The 22,387-nt window shown below is 28.8% G+C and overlaps 1 protein-coding gene across 2 annotated transcripts in view; it reads right to left on the bottom strand.

Moving 5' to 3' along the window:
• Positions 1-3,839: 3,839 nt before the first annotated feature.
• The window catches only part of LOC119608761, a 54,943-nt gene continuing 36,395 nt past the window's right edge, over positions 3,840-22,387 (bottom strand). Inside the window, exons 4-5 of one of the 2 annotated variants that reach the window (XM_037963323.1) lie at positions 12,162-12,333; positions 3,840-6,345 (exon numbers count right to left, since the gene is read on the bottom strand). In XM_037963323.1, the coding sequence (XP_037819251.1) occupies positions 4,898-6,345; positions 12,162-12,333 (1,620 nt within the window). In that variant the 3' untranslated portion in view covers positions 3,840-4,897. The remainder of the gene's footprint in view (positions 6,346-12,161; positions 12,334-22,387) is intronic. The other variant, XM_037963326.1, reaches the window with a different exon arrangement.

Here is a 22,387-nt window from a genome sequence, read left to right as displayed (position 1 = left end):
GGGGATCGGTCTATAATTAACCCCACCATCCATATAAGGTCCCGCTTAGAAAGTGACTGTAACACTCCTTACTGGCTCTAACGCTCAAATACGAATACAGCGATGAAATTTCACATAAACAAGTTTTGTATGAGCTCCTACTCTACACTCCTATTAAGGTCCCCATTAGAAAATGACTTTATTTCCCTGATGTTCATATTAATATCGACATATGATTCATAATAGATCTAATAAATCAGAAAATTGATTCGATAATATCAAAGTTTATTAATAAGGATGATTTGATGGTGGGTATATAAGATTCGGCATGGCCGAATATAACACTCTTACTTGTTTTAATTTTTTTTAGCTGGACTTATAGAAGAGGAATCTTGAATGGACTAAGTATAACTTGAATGTTGTTCAAAATTTATCTTAGAGTCTTTACAAATACCAACAGGATTCTATTGTTACAAAAACTATAATAAAACTAAAAGTACTTCTCCATAGCCAGTAACTACCTATAAGTTTTTATATAGTTTTAAATATTGTAATAAATATTGTATATTTAACAGTTTTTATACCTGTTTGTGTGGGTGTTTATAACATGATTCCCGGTGGTTCTTTATAAATTTTTTATTACTACATACTAGCAACTCCCAACAAGGAAGGTGCTGATGATACTACTTTTTTTTCTGTGGGAGTGTAAATATGTAGTTGGCCGTATGATGCTGTTGTGCTGATGTCAGTTATTTATGCTGCTTTTGGCATATTTTTCAATCAATGGTGGCAGTTTATAGAGTTTTTTTTTCACTGCTATAGACTCTATAATATATCCTTTTTTAGGGTTGATTTTTTTACATTTTTATTTCATACATGAAGCTTAATACTTTATAAACATGCGTGTGTATTTTTGTGCAAATCATATACATTTTTTTCGTTACTGTGTATAAAGAGCAATTTTTTCCAGCTCTGGTCTCTAAAAGAAAATTTATGCTTTTTCAGCATAAAACCTTCTTCCTTGTTATAAATACAATATTATTCTTTTTTGTCTATTTGTTTATCGGTTGCTTACTGATGTCGGTGATGGTGTTGAAACAATTTTCAATTATAAATATATAAAAATATTTTAACTTAAAAACATAAATGGACCATTCATACTTGGCAGTATTGGTCGAAACCTAAGCAATTTGTTCAAATAGTGGAACAATTTTACAATTTAACTACAACAGCAAAAATTTCGTAGCTTGATGTACGAAGGATCATTCATTTCTATAAAATCTATTCATCGTTTTTGAAAAGACTAATTACTACTGTAAAGTCTTGGGGTGTAATGATTACACAAAGTAATTCATTAAATGGTCAATAACAATTACTTATTATGTGTAATTGAGTAATAACCAATTGCAATTACATATAATGTGTACTTGACTAATAACCGATTACAATTACCTGTAATTTTAACTGAATAATTATAATTTGAAAACTACAATTACAATTACAAACACATTACAAGAAATTGTTATTATCCATGTAAGGAATTACTTTATGTAATCATTACCTCCAAGCTTGTACTGTAGTTTAATATTATTCCCATTCGAACTAAAAGCAATTTATTAGTTTCTGATAATTTTAAAACGGTAAATTCCCATTTTGAAAAGAATATGTATATTATTCTACAGAAATGTACTTTGGTTTTCAACAATACTGTATTTCCGTATAAATATATTTGTGGTTTTTAATTGTTATTTGTCAGCTGGTAAGATATTGAATTATGACCATTTAAACAAACAAAAAAAAAAAAAATACAACCGAGTGAGTGAATTGTGTATGAAGATCATCGTCATCATCAAATATATCGCAGACATGCCAGCCAACATGAACATGTATGAATTGTCAACATAAAAAGTTGTTGAAGTGGAAATTAATTATATTATATACATATAAATATGTTATTGAATTACCATAAATATGTACATATATCAATAAATCGAGACATCAATTAAATTATTTTTATAGCAGTTTTATTCCGTGTGCATTAAGATTTAAAGAATCATTTAGAATTATTGAAAATCAAAGACTGGAAGATACATAATTTTCGATTAAAGTTTGAATTAAATTTTTCTTTATCCTTTGAAAGTTTCATAGCAATAATATTTCTTTATTTTCTTTATTTGCAGGTGTCTTTATATCTATGGTGAGTACATTTTTTTCAAAAGTATATTTCATTATATTTATTTATATAAAAAATATGATAAGTAAGATTTTTAAATATAGTTAAGCCAATTTCAACTCATTGTCAAAGTTAATCACCTTGACAATTTCAAACAAAAATCGCTTAGAAAAGATTTTTGGAATAGTGACTTTAATAAGGGCTCTGTCAATTTAAAAAATTGATTGAATTTCGGAAGATGGACACATATTATATGAATCGATCCTTTTCCAATTTATTACCACAATTTACTTATTTAGTCGATTAGTTCTAAATGTTATTATCGTATATAAAGTTTTTTGAATGATTTATCGAGTATAAATTGATTTTCTGTAAAGAAGAGTTATAAATGAAATATGATCAATTGTGGACCGATCCTCATAGATTTTTGTAAAAGGATTTTTGTATTTTCTATTGGGGATAGGATCAACAATAGACCGATCCTCATAAAATTTTCTTCCTATAAAATACTTTTATGTTGAATTACCTTGCTAAACTGGTATTTTTAAGCAAGATATAAAAGTTAAAATAATTTTCTGAAAGGGATCTTATATTGCAATAAAGTCAATTATAGAGTGATCTTCATAAAACTTGCAAAACGATTTTGCTCCCATAAAACTTACTTTTATCGTATTTCATCTCCATATATTTTTTCAAAGCCAATTCTAGAGGGGGCCATATATGGAGGGTAGAGTCAATTATGGACCGATCCTCATAAAATTTTACGAGAAATTTGATGTTTTATTTTTAATGGATGTTAAAGTAATTTTTTTAAGTGAGACTTTATATGTGCGATTGGGTTAATTATTGACCGATCCTTATAAAATTTGACAAAGAGATTTAGGTTACTATAAAATTTTTAGCCAGTTATGAGGGCTAAAGTCATTTTCTGAAGGGAAACTTATATGGGAGATACGGACAATTTTGGACCGATCCTTATAATATTTTACAGAAAAATGTAGGTTCCTATAAACATTTTCCAAGCCGAATTTCATAGCTATTGATGCTTCTTTTAGCCAGTTATGGGCGTTAAAGTAATTTTCTGAAGGGGAACTTATATAGGGTCTAGGCAAAATCGTTGACCCATATTGTCCATTTCAATATCAAATAAAATGCATCAGCTAAACATTTCAGCTCTCTAGCTGCTTCCATTTAGACTCTATCGTGTTTTCAACAGACAGACGGATGGTCAAAAATAAGTCGTCTTAGAATCTAATTAGGTCCCAGAATATATATACTTTTTTTTGGGTCTTAGACCAATATTTCGTTGTGTTTTAAATGAAATGACAAAATATCTCCCATCTTAAAATTTAAAGACAAACTTATATGTAACCTTCCTAGTACTAAGTACATCTAATATTTAACCTAGGGACCTTGATTTTTGAAATAATTATATCCACTGAAACCTCATAGATGTATGATTTAGATGGTGTATATTCCGAATGCATTTTTTTCTTTCACAGAAATTTTTATTAAATATTTAACCGATCTTCATTAATTTAAAACAAGCCATTAATTTAAAAATTCTATAATTTTTATTTAAATTAACTATTTCATTATTTGAAATATCGATTAACAAAAAAAACTGATATACAAAAATACTACTTACCCATATTACATTATAAATAATTAAAAAAAAAAAAAACAATTTTAAACAAATTTTATTAAATCAGACTTAATATGCAAATAAATACACAAATGATAAATTCGTAAAAAAATACTTTAATTTAATAAACTACAATAATCGTTTAGAGTGTACTCTGTAATAAATTTATACAAAACGATAATTAAATTTTATTATTAACAATAAATGATTTGTAATGTTTTCATTTAAATAAACAAGTGCGAATATGACCAATATAAAAAATTATGAAATTTTGCAATTTTATTCAAATATAAAATTTATTCTGCAATGTGAAATTTACTTTAAATAAATAAAAAAAACTATCGTTTGGAAATTATTTTTGTAGAACTACGTTTGAATATTATTTAATTAGATTGTTTTTACAATTGTTATGTAAGAGCAAATATGAATTTGCTTAAATTAGTTAAATGTATCAAGTTATAAACTTATAAATTTTAAACTTTGGATCAATAATTTAAAATATATAGTTATTAAGGATATTCGGCTTTTCCTTATGTACATTTTAATACAGTTTTATAAATAATTAGTTTCTCTTAATCAGCATATTTTTCGAAAAAGTTGATTAACAATAACTACGTACGAAAAGCCACATAAAGCAAATTAAAAATTTTGAAATTTTCAATTTAAGCAAATTGTTTCAAATTAATTTCTAGTGTCTGACTATATGATGTTAATGTAAATCACAATTTAAGAAACTTTGAAAAAATTTCGATTATTTTAAGTTTCAGAAAGGTTTAAACATTTAAAAGAAAGTTTTTTAAATTAAAACCTTTTCATACATATAAATCTAGTAACATACTCGTAACCCCGTTATGGGTTACGATGTCAGTCAGTTTTAACGTAGTTTGAGCAGGGCTATAAAATCGTAAGCACGTAGCAATACAAGTCATCAATTTTGCTAGTTTTGATTTTTTTTGTTTGCTAAAGCATGTATTTGCAACATGCAACATTCATTTTTACTACATACATATAATCGAATTACATATTTTTCTTTTCATACATTTCATTGTTTGAATTGTCTTATTTTTTTCGATTTCCATTTCATTTTGTGGTCTCCTCGCTTAGATTTTTGTTGTTATTTCTAATTTTCTTTTTACAACAATCACAAATGCATCACTACCACTCACGACTGCTTCACCCATACCGCTGACAACATCCAAATGATTTTGCAACACGTTGTACTGGAAAAAATGTTGTTTTTCATGTATATGTGACCAGGGGGTGGTTAAGGGATGAGCGCGACCAAACCATTTAATACCCGTTAAGGGATTTTCTATAATCGTTTCAAAATTGCTGACCTCATCATCTAAGGAAGTCGAGGCGGATGTGATTGTTGTGATGGTGGTGGCCACATTGGCTACAGAATTCATGTGATACAAAAATATGGCCACTTTTGAGACTGTTGCCCTCGGGGTCATTTCTAAAGGTATGCAGGCTATAAAGAATTTTTCTACTTTGGAATCATTCTCATCCGATCCCTTGAGATTAAGACAGATTATAGAGTGTTGGCTAAGACATTGCAGTTGTATACGTTGACCATATTCGGCATAATACTGATTCACTGGTAATTGATGATCTTGGGTAAGATGAGCTAAAATGTCCCATTCATTTTTAAGGATTTTATGAAAATTATAAACATTAACCTGATGCTGTTGCTGTTGTTGGTTTCCTGAATTCAAAACAGTTGGTATTGTTTGTTTAGTTGTTGCTGTTGTTGTTGTTGTTGACAAGTTGTTATTAGTCATTGAAGCATGGTGGGGTGTGTTGTTGTCAGTAGTTGTTGTCACTCTAGTACATGTTGCATGGGGCATCACGTTCTTAGTCAAGCAACATAATTTCCCAGTTGGGCACTGATAATTTTGATATTTTTCTTCGTATTGCTGTCGTTGTAGTTGTTGCTCTGGCATGTTCTCTAGTTGCCCCTGACTTGGTATCCGTAATATATATTTATTTAGTGAAGCAGATGCAGTTGTGGCTGCTGCTGTTGTAACATTATTTACAATTGCAACTTTATCTGGCTTATAACACGTTATACAATGACATTGTTGTATTGTTGATGTTTGTCCAAGCAATTCATCGTTGCAAAAGGTTGTCGTCATTGTTGTAGTCACACCAACACCTCCTTTAATATTGCCACTACCAGCTTCACTATTATAATCTGGTGTTGACTTCCGATTGTTACAATTCCTTTTAATACTACTCGTGGCACCATCATACATTGCCTGTTTTTGCATTGATGAATGTTTATTTTCTTGCTCCTCCTTCGCTTCACCTTCATGGCCTTCTTCATTGTTATCGTGACTCATTTTTGTGCTGGATATTTTTCTTCTACGGTGTCTTAGGGATGTTAATAGAAAATCTTTGGCTTTCTTAGCTCCTTGTTGTTCATCTCTTTCCTGTTGCTGTTGCTGCTGCTGATGATGCTTTTTTACAATGGCCATTTTTGGCTGATTATGAAATTCCGTACTGCATTTCCGTCTATCTTTTGGTGAACTTTTGTTACTGCGCACTATTTTGTTATTGGAGTTGCAAATAGTTGTAGCATAGAAAAGTGGCATAAAAGAAAAATATTTTGTTAATAAATTTTCATGAGAAATACACAACATTATAGAAAATTAGTTTTCATAGAATACAACAAACAATCTTCTTCACCATACACCCAGACATACAAATTTTATTAAGACTTATTTAAAAAGAACTAGAAAATACAGTGCTTTATTTGCGTGGAAAATAAGCTGAAAAGAAACAAAGTTAAATTCTGTAACAAAATTAAATTTCTTTTTAAGAAAAATATTTAATTTAAGTAATTGCACGCACGTCTGCAATATGATTTAGTAAAGAATTTTTATCGAAAGTTATATTTAGTTTTATATAGAAACTTTCAATTTAAAAGGAAATATTTACTTTGTCAGTAGATAAGAATATTAATATTAAAGAGCTGTTCAATTAATACTTAAGTTTAATTTTCTACAGAAGTTAAACTACAAGCTGTATACAGAGGAAAACAAATATACACGCCTGGTACCAAATGGACACCAAATTATTCAATAACATCCGTTGTCAAGTATATACATACATACAACAACAAGCATTTTGAGTTTACCACGTTTGTTAACTTTTAGACAACGGATGTGCATAAAGTTATAGAAACCAAATCAATTTTCTTAATTTATTTTATATTTAATAAAAAAGAATGGCCTAGAAATCATGTCCTTCAATTGGATTCACTCTCGGTCCTCGATCTTACAAAATAAATACTTAAATATAAAGAGAACATTTCAATGAATATCAAATTGCCGATTACACGGATCTTTGTGTGTAATATACCCAGCTACAACTCGGGAATGACTTGCACTTACTCAACTACTTACTTTTCAGTGTCTACTACATACCGTCTGCATTTTTTTTAACTAATCTTATAATGACTTACAGGTTCGTAAAACAACTTTTTAGATTCTAGCAGATCTGATCTCTATTACAAAGAGCTAAATGACCTACGAGCTGATCGATCCACAACACCTTAACCTTATAAAAATTTATGTACACATAACAAGATTTCTTTTAAGAATGGAAATACATATATGGGAAATTTCGTGTCAAAAAACCCAACCAAGGTGAGTACTATTGGATAGTAGGCCATACACAAATTCTCAGCTCAATTGGTCAAAAACTGCCGGACTTAGAGAGGGTCAAAGTTGGACATTTTGGTCATACACGATTTTATTCAAATGAGTGTAACTTTTCACCTATTAGTCCTAGCAAAAACTGTCTTCATTGTTTCAAATAAAATTGAATTTTTTAAAATTTGTGTCTGTCCTATTATACAATAGTTCTAACCATAGTGCAAATTTCATCCAAATCGATTTTTTGAGTTGGGTCACTTAACACGAAATTAACCATTTACATACCCAGGAAAAACTTACATTGAAAAGTAATGAGTTAAAATGTTAATAAAATTTGCACTACTACTGATGTCATTGGAGGCAAGTACTTCTACGCTCGCTTACAAATAGGGAGTTAAAGAAGTACTTGCAATTTCTCTTACAAAACAGTTGTTGAGTAAGTTGTTTTGTTTTTAATAATAAAAAGAGCCAGCTAGATACCAGGGACTTCGGTTTGTTAGTCAAATGTTCTACTCACTGCACCACTGCTTAGCTATTTTATTGCGCGTCATATAATGGTTTTCACATACAAATCTAATTTTGTTTTCTTTTTTGTAAAATACAATTCTTAACACGCAATTAAATAAAATATGCAAACAAAATGACTAAGACGAAAATAAAGTACTTCTATATCAAATTATAAGAAAGTCATTACTAGAGTACTTCTATGTAATGCAGACGGTAAGTAGTAGTCATTGAAAAGTAAGTAGTTATGGAAGTACAACCCATTACCGAGTTTTTGCTGGGTATGTACATATATCCCCATTCACTGTAAGTTGTGGTGGAGTGTAGAAAAAATAATGCTGCTAATAAATAGAGAGACGAAACACAATGTGTTTTGTTACAAAAACATAGTTATTTTATTTGCTGTGAAATTGTTCTTACTTTTTACAAGAAATTAAGTAAATAAACAAAAGATTTATCAAAGAAAAAATAAATAAATGAAAAAATGATGAAGATAGAAAAAAATGCAAGCTAGAACTTTATTAAACAATACAACTAGTCACTCTGTGGTAAACTAACTCCAATAAGAAAGTAATTTAGAAAGTGATTTAAGAAAACAAACAACATTTCTTTAAATTTTACTTTGAAAGTGTACATTAAATTGCAATCGTTGTGATTTGCTTTAGCTTAAACCTCCTTTTGAGACCAACCTCGTACAAGCAACACAACAAACTTTATGTTTAAATTTACACAAAAAAAAAACACTCGCATAAGGACACATGCATACAAAGCTCTTATTTTCGCAAGAACTTGGCAAGACCGTGTTGGAAAAATGAGGAAGAATATAAAATAAAGCAAAAAAAAAACAAAAGAAAAACTCAATACAACCAAATGATGGCAGTGTGACATTTTCCGCAGGCCAACAAACTTAAAAAAATAATAAAAATAAAGAACTTGCTGCAAGTGACTGATGCAACAGCATAAACAAACCAATACACACAAGTTTTCTTCTTGTATATAAAACGAGAAGTTTTACGACATACATAAGTTTAAACAGCTAATATTTTTTTTTTCAATCTACAATATTTCTTTTACTTACTATTTTTTTTTCTAATTTTTCAAATGTAACGGATATTGCTTAGATTACAACAACAATAACTTAGAAAAAGCTTAAGGAACAAAACTAATGTTGAAAATAAAAAAACAACGACACAGCAAAACCTTAAAGGGAACAAATGTTTACACAATTTAAACTTTATTACTGTTGTTTTAGTTGTTTTGTTTGCCTGTTGTTGTATTTTGTTGCTCCCTTCTTTATTATTTTTTATTATTATTACTTATTTTAGAAATTGTCCTTTTGCTCTCTTTTTGTGTTGGTTGGTGTTTTTTTTAGTTTACTTATTCTATACTGTTTTGAGTACATTATTAGTAACAAGTATATAGGCAAAAAGTAAACGGAAACGAGTAAGAAAGTTTAGTTGGTTAAGACCGATTATTTGATGTGCTACAATGTTACAAAATTATTATCGGAAGTTAGCGTTTTATGAGACAATTTTGATTTCTGTACATTTTAAGAGAACTTTGGAGGTTAGACCCATGTGGCAGCTGTTATGATTTGTGGACCGATTTTGAGAAAATGGGGCCAAATTTTTTGATACCAACTTTGATAAGAGTTTTATTAAAGATCCGGAATTGGACTTTTTACGGAAACTATAAAAAATTATGATTCGATCATCAAAGAACTTCACATTGTAATGTCTTATACTCGTGGAAATTATTTGTTTATGGCCTTTAGCGTCCAATTTTGTACATATGTATATTTCATAAGTAAAATAATGGACCTTTATTAACCGGTTTAAAAGATCTAAAATAAAAGTTTGTCACAAAAAATGTCTACCTTTATTGATAGCAAAGTCGGATGGACAGATATCATTGAGTCCACTGAAGTCGAAAGAAACCCAAAGTCAGGGGTGTAACAAACATCACCACAAACTCAATATACTCTTCCCCTTATAGTGGAAGTTGTTGCTCTACTCTATAAGTGCCTCGGATGTCGAAGTTGATATTGCTGAGCGCGAAGCAAAGTTGTATTATTAAACAATAGAGCAGAGCATGACACATACATAGAAGGGATGATATCCTAAATATAGATTCCTAATACCATTTCAATTCATTCCGTTATTTTTTTTAACTTTTTGGATGTTTTTGCTTTATATTGTTTTTCTAAACTATTATGTAGATAAGTCTCTAGGTCACTTCATTTGGAACCTTACCTTATTGGGTTTCTTCTGATGTTTGTAACATACAAAAATATTCGTCCTATACCCACCTTAGAGTATACCAATCGGCTTAGAATCGTTTTCTGAGTCGCTTAAGTTATGTCCGTCAGTCCGTCTGGCTGGCTGTCCATGTAAACTTTGTGCGCAAGGTATAGGTCGACATTTTCAACATAATTGGATGAATTTTGGCACACACGCTTTTCTTGTCCCTATTGAAGCCTATTGAAAATGGTAAAAATCGGTCCATTATTACACCTAGCTCCCATACAACAGAACCGCCGAAAAGGGCTTCTGAGCTCATAATTACGTTAAATATAGCTATACATCCATAATAAGCGGCACAACTAAGTTTTATACAAGCCTTGATGATCTTGTCAAATTTCATAAAGATTGGGCCTCATTTGACCCTAGCTCCCATACAAAGTCGCCTTCAGAAAATTACTTGAATGTCCAAAATTAACTTATAAATACAAATATCGCGATATATTTATATAAATATATTCACAAAATTTTATCAGGCTTGGTCCATATTTGCCCCTAGCCCCCATATCCATAAATTGCTTAAATGTATCGGAACAAGGTAATATTGAAGATAATGCTTTATTATAAAAAATAAATCACATTTAATATTCATAACTGGTGTAGAGTATCATATGGATATGGTACTTTCTTACTTTTTTTCATTTATCACCGATTTGGCTCAATTGTAATATCAACTATTTCTTATAATGAATATTTTGCAAAAATTTCATTTCCTTTAGGATTATAAAAATACATACGAACAATGGTAAACCTTCCCTACTTTTCACTATTACACTTAAACAAATACCGGAAGTTGGAAATGAAAAACGCAACATCATTTAATCTTAACTTGGCAACATTTAAGATTATGACTACAACACAGATTGAAAAATAACACAATCTCAAAAAAATAAGTAAAATATAAAAATACTAAAGTTAAAAATAAAGTGAATGGATGTAAAACTAAATCTTAAAAGATATACACACTCACACACACACAATTTCTTAAAGAAATAGAAAAAATATTTTATGAAAGAACAAGAAAAATTACACGTATAACAGCGACAACATTGGCAAAACTTTAGTAATTTATGTTACATAATTAAGTCATAAAAAATAACAACAGAAAAAAATATGAAGTCAAACAACAACCATAGAAAAGTTAAACGAATTAAATTATATTTAAGTTTAAGTTAAGGATACTTAAGGCGAAATTAGGCAATTTAAGACAATCTTTTATAATGTAGAGTATTTTAACTAGCAGTTTAAAGAATTTTACATTTTTCCACAATTTTCTATAGAAAAGTTACAATTTTCGCAAATATTAAATTAAAGTTGGTTCTATTTCTAGATTGGAAACTTTATATTTAATCAACCGAATTAAATTTAAAGTAATTGAATTTAACAATTAATAAGTCATAAATTATTATAAAGCGAGCATAATTTCATTCTACACGAAAACTTAAAATAAATATCATCCAACCCCTTTTTAATGTCGAAAATATATTACAAGCCCCCCAAAGTATGCTAATTATTTTGATTAATTCACGTAATATATCAAACCTTAAATAAACTTAAATTTACAAAAAATTTTCTTCACCCCAAAAACAAAAAAACCAAAAAAAAAAAAGAGAAAAGTAAAAGCCGTCCTGTCATTAACTAAAGTAAACTCATTATAAAACATAAAATATTAAACTAATTTAATGAGATAAATAAATGTATTACATCATTTACCACACCACAAACTTACAGTAGAAAAGACACTCACACACACATACACAAAACCAAAACCATCTTAAAAATTTTAATCTCATAGTAACTTACAAAAACAAATACGGCTACAAAATATTCACCCTTTTGTCATTCATCCCCATACACAGACATACACACAAGTATCTCTTCCTCTGTCCATTACTTACCGCCATCACAGGGAAAACTATCAGCCAACAAAGTAAATAATTTATCCGACAGTAAACATCTACCACGTGGTCCCAACGGTACTCGACATACAGGACATTTTTCAGAACGACTGCGACAATTATTACAGAGAACATGACCATTGCAACACTGCCATCCTGGTGGTTTTATAACCTAGTTTTAGGAGATTAAATATAAAAAAATATATTATGAATAAGAAAAATGTGAATAAGTAGTTAAAATCTGATAAGTATTTTTTTTAAAATATGAGTAAAACAAATTCCTATGTACTAGTTTCTGGAGGGTATAAAAAAATTTAATTACAACATTAAATTTATTTAAGGTGGAAATTTATGCAGAAAATTTTACATTTTAAAGGGTTCAAGGAAAATAGTGCTATATTAAAGTAATATCTTAAACAAAATTTTATCCTTTAGTACAAAGTATTAACTATGCTATTCGATATATAGATGCAACATATCGATATGTCAGTCCCTATATAGAAATATGAAATATGAGTAAAACAAATTCCTATGTACTAGTTTCTGGAGGGTATAAAAAAATGTAATTACAACATTAAATTTATTTAAGGTGGAAATTTATGCAGAAAATTTTACATTTTAAAGGGTTCAAGGAAAATAGTGCTATATTAAAGTAATATCTTAAACAAAATTTTATCCCTTAGTACAAAGTATTAACTATGCTATTCGATATATAGATGCAACATATCGATATGTCAGTCCCTATATAGAAGTTTAAAAAGCTTGTAATTTTAAATATAATTTGATGAAATTTGATTTGATACCAGTCCATGATAGCATAGTCTATACGCAAATATCAAAGTCTGTCATTACACCCCCTTCTATTCGGAGAACATTCATAAATTTGAACTTAAATTAAGAGCCGATATTAAATTGGTTCAGAAACGATATAAAAATGTTTGGTGAAATATAGAATCACTACTTGGGATATTTTAAATTAATAAATTTTGAAAGATTTTTGGGTATTTTGGTAAAAAATTTCCATTAAATTAGAAATTTATATAATAATTTTTTTATTCACGTCAAATTTTCAGAGCAATATTATATATACAGTATCGAACCGGGCATGTTTGTTGTATATTGTGCTACTTAAAATAAATAATAAAATAGCGAGTATTGATCGCCTTATGATCATCAGTTTCCTACTAAAGGCTGAAAAAGATTCATGACAAACAAGTAAGACTGATATATACAAGAGTATATATCAGTCTATATACCGAACATTTTATATGTTTTTCGGTCCTTATGAAATTCTGTGTCGATTTAGCTATGTCCGTCCGTCTTTCTGTGTAAAACACGCTGACGTTAAAACTAAGCAAAGGAAATCAACCAAGTTCTCCGAAAATATTCATTATTGGCCTGAGCAGTTTTGTATTGAAAAATCAGCAAAATGGGTTCACAACTTAAAATGTTATGAGTAAAAATTTCAGAATACCTCGAAAAAAATTACGTTTTTTTCCTAATTCTCGAGTAGTTTTCTTAAAAACTACCGAAGATTATTCAATGAATTCTATGACACGTTATTTATTTTGCCCAGGGATCAATTATGTTGAAACTCAAAACAATCGGTCCAAAATTTTCAATAGCCTCCATACAATTATAGATATTCTCAAAAAATGGGTTAATCGTTAATAACTTAGTCAAAAATATTTGTATTACCACATTTATCTATATAATATGAACATAAATCATATTACCAACGTAAATCTGCATCGTTCCATAAATGGTCATAGCTCCCATACAAGGTCCACTTCCGAAAATCACTTTAATGCATATAACTAATTAAGAAATAAAGATATTGGAATAATATTCGACATAAATATGTTTCGAGAATAAATATATCAAAAATATTTTCGGATCGGTCCATAATTCGGTATAGCTTCCATATTTCATTACTGAATATAGTATAAAATTTATAATGAATGTGTTTAAAGCACATATTTGGTCACAGCTACCACATATTGTCTACTTCCGAAACCCTTTTAAAAGCACATAACTAATTAAGAAATAAAGATATTGGAATATTTAACATGAATATGTTTTGTGTATACATATATGACTATACCAATTTTATTCCGGATCGGTCCATAATTGGTCATAGCTCCCATATAAGATCAACTTCCAAAAATCACATTGGTATCTTCATTGATAAATAAAGATACCAGCCTATAATTCCTCATAAATAAGTTTTTGATATATACAAATCACACTTAATTATTTTCTGGATGGGCCCAAAATTTGTCTGGTCTCCGATATACGGTCCACTTCCGAAAATTACTTAGCCGCACATATTTCATTGACAAAAAGTGATATCGCTATAAAAATTGATATGAGTATTTTTTGTATACATACAAAATTTTTTACACGGAGCTGTCTGACCTATTTAATATTGAAATATAAATATTTGATATTGAAATATATATTGGTCAAAGCTCACATATAAGATCCATTTCCTTAAGTCACTTTACCCCAATAACATACAAGTATATATGAACAAAATTCGATATAGAATATTTTGTGTATCGATAAATCATTCTTCCATAACTGGTCCATAAACTAGTTATATGCTTGATCAAAGTTAGCTCCATAGGTGTATAAAGCAACTACTAAATAATTTCTTAATGATAGCACCCCCATCACGAAAGCAAAATTGAAATTTTCATAACTTATTAAAAACTTGAAACTATATTAGATGGATTTCTTAATATTACAAATGAAATGAGAATTATTTCAACTCATTTTAGGCCATACAAAATTTTTACAAACTCTTCTAAAAGCCCCTTATGAGCCCCTTTTCTAATCAGTTTCGAATAGTTCTTGAATAATTTCTGTGCCATTTTTAAGTGTAATTGTTGTTGTTCCGTTACAAACAAAAACAATTACATAAGAAACAAGCAACTATTATATTTTAAACACCAGAATGATCAATTTATGATTGCTATACATTTTGTTATTGTTTTTTATATAACGCTGGCTTACAACGATTTTGCTCATGATAAAAAACCTATATGGATTTCTTTATTTTGGCCGTCTAAGTTAAATTAAGAAGAAAAAATTGTATATTAAGAGTTGTAGCTATTTATACCCTACACCACTTCAGTGGAGAGGCTATATTGGATTTGTGCTGATGTTTGTAGCGCACAATAATATTGGTCCTATACCCACCTTAAAGTATACCAATCGGCTTAGAATCGTTTTCTGCGTCGATTTAGCTATGTCCGTACATTTGTCCGCAATTTTGAATATTATTCAATGAAATTTGGCACATGATCTTCTATTGTCTTAGGGACGAAGCCTATTGAAAATTGTTAATATCGGTCCATTATTTCACCTAGCCCCCATGCAACTGAACCCCCGAATAGGTCTTGTAAACATTGTAATCAAACTACAGGTCGCAATTTTGAAGATAATTCAATGAAATTTGGCAGATGATATTCTATGGTACCGGAGACGAAAATGGTTAACACCAGTCCATTATTTCACCTAGACCCCATACAACTGAACCCGACAAATAGGGATTTTAATTTTATAATTACACAGTGATACAGCAAAAAAATGCAGGGGTTCTCATATACCAATTCCATTTCGTTATAGTCCATAGAGTAGGAATATATTTTTAATTTTCCCCGATCACTTCGTTTAGTTCCTTTTTAAGAGCAAAAGATGTGAAAAAGAGCTATTTTTGAAGTTTAATATACTCGCATCTCGACAAAAAGCTGCAAAACCAAGTTCTGTACTAGCCTTGATGACTCTCATGAATTTTACAATTATTGGGTCTCATTTGACCATAGCCCCTATACAAATCCCCCTTCAAAATTTGACTTAAATGTCCACAATTTTATTCAACAATAAATGGCTTAAGTATAATTCAAGGCAAGGTGCAATTCAACTTAAGTGCTTTATTATGAAAACTAAATCACATTTTATTTTTGTAACAGGTGTAGGGTATTATATGGTCGGCCTCGCCCGACTATAATTTCTTACTTGTTTTTATATAAAAAATGTTTCTGGTGTTTCTCAAAACATTCTAACAGTGAATTCCTGTCAAAAAAATATTAAAAATTACGTTGCGGTAATCTTAATTCTTGGCGAATAGATGCCATTTTTATCACTCGAATTTTCAAGAGTTTTTCGCAAAAAGAAACTTTTCAGAAACTTTAAAACCAGCGAGTTAAAGGAGATTTGAATGTTTTACTACATTTTACAAGTTTGTCCTTAAGGAAGAAAATATTCTTTAATTCGAGTTCTTAACTTTTGAAATATTTTTGTGTGAAATAATTTTTAGAATAAAATTAAAATAACTTTGATGTACAAAAAATATTTTTTTAATAAAAAGACTTCAAATCAATCGCATTTTGATTGTTTATAATTTTTTAAATATGTATAGTTTATTATGAAGAATTTTATGTGAAATAAAAAATTATTTTTGAATATCCCAATAATAATAGTTTTTTTTTTTCAGATTTTATCCATAACAATAATATTTTTTGTTTTATTTTTTTACAATATTAATAAATTTAACAAATCTGTCTCTTTCCGTGCGTACAGGCATAAAATTGTTCGGTATTTTAGGATATAAAATATATAAATTTGTTGTTTCGTGTTAAATTTGTATAAACATAATTTAATTGAGCATTTTATAGAAATGATAAATATTGTTTCTTTTTTTAAAATCAACTTGTACATACAAAACATACATACATATGTACATACACAATTATTTATGCTTTATGCTTGTTTTGTAAATGTTTATGCTTATAAACACATACAACATTATTTAGATATTTTGTAGCATAAACCTTGATGCATCAATACTTTTTTAGAAATTTTTTGGCTAAAATTATTTTAAACAAGTAAGAATGCTATATTCGGCTGTGCCGAATCTTATATACCCACCATCAAATCATATGTCTTAAATTTCAGGTGAATTTCGGAAAGTGGACCTATACTATAACAACCGATGTTTTTTGCTACTACAATTTAATCATTTATTGGATTTTTTTCTAAACTGATTTATCATTTATAAATAGTAATATAGTTAGGGTGATGATAGCACTTATCTTATCATATTTAATCATTTTTAAATGTTTTGATTTCCTGTAAATTTACTTATGGTAAATTTTGGATTCTTCTAAATTTCTACAAAGATTTTGCATTCAATAAAACTTGTTTTATCGAATATCAATGCTTTTTAAGCCTTTAATCCAATATGGCTCGATGGTCATAAAATTTGACAAAAAGATCCCATAAAATTAGTTCATGACGAATTTTATCGTCATGATCCTCTTAATATTTGGCAGAGAGATTTTAGTTTCTATAAAACATGTTTATGTCAATTTCGTTGATATACCGGCATTTTGAAGCAAATTATGAACTTTAAATTAATTTTCTTAGAGTAACCATATATGGGGGGGTAGGGTCAATTATGAGCCGATATCCATAAATTTTGGCAGAGAGATATTTGTTCTCCGAAAACTTGTTTACGTCGAATTTCGTTGCTTTACTATAATTTTGTAGCAAATTATAAGCGTTATAGTCAATTTAAGAGGGGACCTTATATCGGGGGAAGGGTCACTTATGAACCGATCCTTATTAAATTTTGGCAGAGAGATTTTAGTTCCTCTAAAACTTGTTTATTTGTTTAAGAAAGTTGTGAGCTTTAAAGAAATTTTCCGAGGGGAACCTTATATGGGGGATAGGGTCAATTATGGCCCGATCTCCATAAAATTTGGCAGAGAGATTTTAGTTCCCCTAAAACTTGTTTATGTCGAATTTCGTTGCATTGCTATTATTTTGAAGCAAGTTATGAGCGTTATAGTCATTTTCTGAGAAGGACCTTGTATGGGGGGTAGGGTCCATTATGGACCGATTCTCATATAATTTGGTAGGGAGATTTTGATTCATATAAACTTGTTTATGAGGAATTTAATTGACATACTGCTGTTTTTAAACCATCTATGACTGTTAACACCGGTTTTTGGGTGGGCCACTTGTATGGGAGCTATGCCAAAACATGGACCGATATTGCCCATTTTCAATACCAAACAACCTATAGAAAATATTTCTGGAAAATTTCAACCCTCTAGATGTTTCCGTTTGGACTCTATCGTGTTTTCAACAGGCAGACGGGCGGACAGACGAACAGGACATGGCTAGATCGCCTTATAATGTAATGAAGATCAAGAATATATACTTTTGTGGGTCTATGACCAATATTTCGGTGTGTTTCAAACGTAATGAGAAAACAATATGCAGGAAAGTGTGTGAATATGTTTGTGTCAAGGATATTGATGTTTGTACATGTGTGTCATTAAATAAAATTAGGATTGTTTTGAAAAAGGCTTCTTTGACTTCGTATAACAAAGTCCAAATAACAACTTTAATGAATGATTTCTTAAAAAAAACAATTTTAGTTTATTTAGAGACTTTAAAAATTACTGCTGGTGAGTAAAATATTCAGTTTTAAAAGTGCAGTACTGGAAAGCACCGTTAGAATTTTTCAAAAATGTATAAATTCGAATGAATAAAATAGTAAAAAAGTTGTAAAAAATACTGCCTAAAAGGGATATTATTATTTCTCCACATTAAAACTCCTGAATTGTTTTTAGGTGCCGGTCTAATATACATATTTTGTAATATATTGCAAAAAATTCCATATTGGACTTTTGGTTTAATTTTTTTTAGCATACATATATGCATATAAATATAAAAAATTAAATTTTTTATACAATATACATATTTTCATCTTTAAGATAAATTTCTATTTAAAATTAATAATTCTTTCTCAATTATTTTTCTAAATAATAAATTTATATACCATGAGGATTAAGAAGTTTTCATAGAGTTTCTATTTTTTAAAGTAAAAATAATTGGTCTATATAATATTTTGAAAGCTTTAATAATGAATGACCAAAGATACGACAATTTTATACTGTTGGTTGTGTCCTTTTTAAAACCACAACTAACACAAAAACATAAGATTTTATGCCTTTTATTCTTACATTTTTTTATAAAAAACGATAGCAATACAAATAACATGAATAACTTTAATACTAAAATAAAGAAATATCATATTATATTTGATATGACTCTAGAAACTATATTAATTTTTTTAGAATTGACACAACACCTTTTTTCTGATTATCCTGTTTTACATCGTTCTCGGGACTGACAGAAATAAATCTTATCAAAATTTAATGACGTATTTTTTAATAGACTTCATATTTTTCTTGGTTTGAAATTCATAGTTATTTTTTGTTTGTTAAAACATAAAGTATATCGAGGGACTATATTCAATAGTCGCCATCTCTCATTTTTATGAAAATGAGATTTTGATGGAAAAATATGCAGCAAATAATCCCGCATACGTGATGTGAATTTCAAGAACAAAAAGCTATTTTTTACAACTTTATAGCATTTTGAAATTTATCTATCTTAAAAAAATTAAAATTATTATATTTGGAAAATTTTTAATTCAAATTTCATAAGGGTTTAAGATATTGTGATAGAAAAATATCGTAGAATCTTCACAAACTAGTCAAATAAACAGTTTTTTTTTTTTTTTGCTCTACTGGAACTTGTGTTATTTGAGATAGACTCTATTGAATATACTCTCTCGATATAAGTACATATTGTATGTATGTAAATGTATATTTAAAAATCTTATTTTTTTATCTTAATTAATTGGTATTGGTTTTTAAAACCACAACTTAACAAGTAAATGATATCTTAGTTACACTTAAAGAAGATAATAATTTATGTTTCTATAATGTAATTCGAATTTGTATTCCCACCAGCAGAAAAGAAGGTAATTCGATATGATAATTACCTAATATAAGACTCCTTCTTATAAAAGCAGTAAAAAACTAATTTTACAACAAACTAGTTTCTTCTCATCTGTGTAACTTATCATCTATTGTTCGTAGCAAATTTTGTTCCAAATAGTTTAGATAGCTATTTCTTCAATCTTTCGAAAAAAATACTTTAAAACAAGTATATGCCGAACCTTAAATACCCTCCACCACCAGGCTACTTTTTATTAAAACCCATTTAACTATCTAACTTTTAGATAACTTGACAAAATTTTTGTAACCGTAGTGAGGGTACTAACTTTTATGCATATATGGAACTAATTTTGATTAGGTTCATAAAATTTTATATAAATAGGCCAGTTGCAAACATTTTAATATAATGATTTAACTATACACATACATACTCATATCGAATTTTATTAGGATATAATCATTTAATAATGAATTAAGTGGCATTAATTGATTTTCAGAAGTAAAATTCCGTAAAACGATTTCTATATACAAAATACACATTTATGTCGAATTTTATCCCGATGATTTTGATTGTTAATGTGCATTTAAGTAATTTTCGAAAATGATCATTATATGGGAGTTCTGACCAATTATGGACCGATCAAGAAAAAATTTCGTATAATGATTTATATGCAAAAAAAAAATCAAGTCGAATATGACTCCAATAGATTTATTAATTAATAAAATATGTGCGTTTAAGTGATTTTCGGATGTGGACTTTATATAGGAGCTATGACCAATTACGGGCCTCTCCAGAAAAATTTCGTAGAGTGATTCATATGTATGTACACAAAACATATTTGTACCGATATTTATCAATGAAACATATTCGTTTAAGTGATGTTCGGTAGTGGAAGGTATATGGGAGCTATGACCAAATATGGTCCTATCGGAAAAAACTTTCGTAGAGTGATTCATATATAGACGAAACATATTTGTGTCGAATTTTATCAAGATACCTTTATTTGAGAATTAAATATGTGCGTTTAAGTGATTTTCGGAAGTGGGCCTTATATGGGAGCTATGACTAATTATGGACCGATCCGAAAAGAAATTAAGTAGAATGATTTGTATGTACACAAAACATATTCAGCTCGAATTTTATCACAAAAGCTTTATTTATTAATGAAATATATGCGTTTAGGTGATTTTTGGAAGTTATATATATGGGAGCTATGAACAATTGTGGTCCTATGTTGGTAGTATGATTTCTATTCATATTGTATTTGTATGTACAAAATTTTGTATTGATACCGATATATTTGAGGGAGTTATTAACAATAAACTAGTTTCCGGGAATATACACCTTTGTATGGGAGCTATGGGAAATATTGAATAAAAAAATAATGTGTGACAAAATTCATCGAAATATCTTTGGTAGTTTCTGAGAAAACTACCTAAGAATTGGGAAAAAAAAACGTTATTTTTTCGAGGTAGTCTGAAATTTTTACTCATAACTTTTTACGTTGTTAATCGATTTAACTAATTTTCAATACTAAACTGTACCGTATAATAAAGAATGTTTTGGGTGAATTTCGTGGATTTCTATTGCTTCGTTTTAACGTGAGCGTGTTTTACACAGACAGACAGACATAGCTAAATAGACTCAGAATTTCATAAGGATCACGAATATATATACTTTGTTGAGTTTCAGATGAATTATTCTTGGTGTTACACACGGAATGACAAAGTTATATATACCCTCTACCACCACTGATGGTGGTGGAGGGTAGAAAAAATTTCAAAAAAAAAATTGGACTTTTTAAAATTTTTTTTTCTTTATATTCCAATGGGTTTTTTTATATTTCTCTCAAGAGAAAGCTTTTCCTTCTAGAGTAGCTCAACACAATTTTTTAAGTTAAACTGAAATCAAGAAAAATAACATCACTTCATAGAAATTTGTACTTCATTTGTATTTTGTTTTACAGTGTAGTAAATAGGTTTTCATTTGATCATTTCAATAACTTGAATACTATAAAGTTAATAAGAAAATATAATTTCCAATATTTGTTACTCCATCTATATTAACTAAGTTCTTGCTCCCTCTCTCTAACATTTTGCTTTATATATTTTTACTAGGTAATTGTAATTAAATATTTCTATTTTGCTGTTTGTGTTGGTAAATTGTTAAACATAAATTAAAATCATATTCATACTACAATATATTAAATACATATGAATATGTGTATGCTTCAATGCAACTTTCCCTTCAACCAAATAAACAATACATCCATACATTTGCATACAACAAACAATATTTAGAATTGCATTTCCCAAATGTGGTTTTATTGTAAAACACTTATGTATACATTTGTAGAAATAGACATCCATTCACACATAAATTCCTGTAGTTCGGGCTGGCTG

This window comes from Lucilia sericata, unplaced genomic scaffold (genome assembly GCF_015586225.1).
Source record: "Lucilia sericata isolate MDLA Ls3-8-SP2 unplaced genomic scaffold, ASM1558622v1 Contig000022F_arrow, whole genome shotgun sequence".
In the NCBI taxonomy this organism is placed as follows: Eukaryota; Metazoa; Arthropoda; class Insecta; order Diptera; family Calliphoridae; genus Lucilia; species Lucilia sericata.
This window is presented reverse-complemented; position numbering and strand designations above follow the sequence as displayed.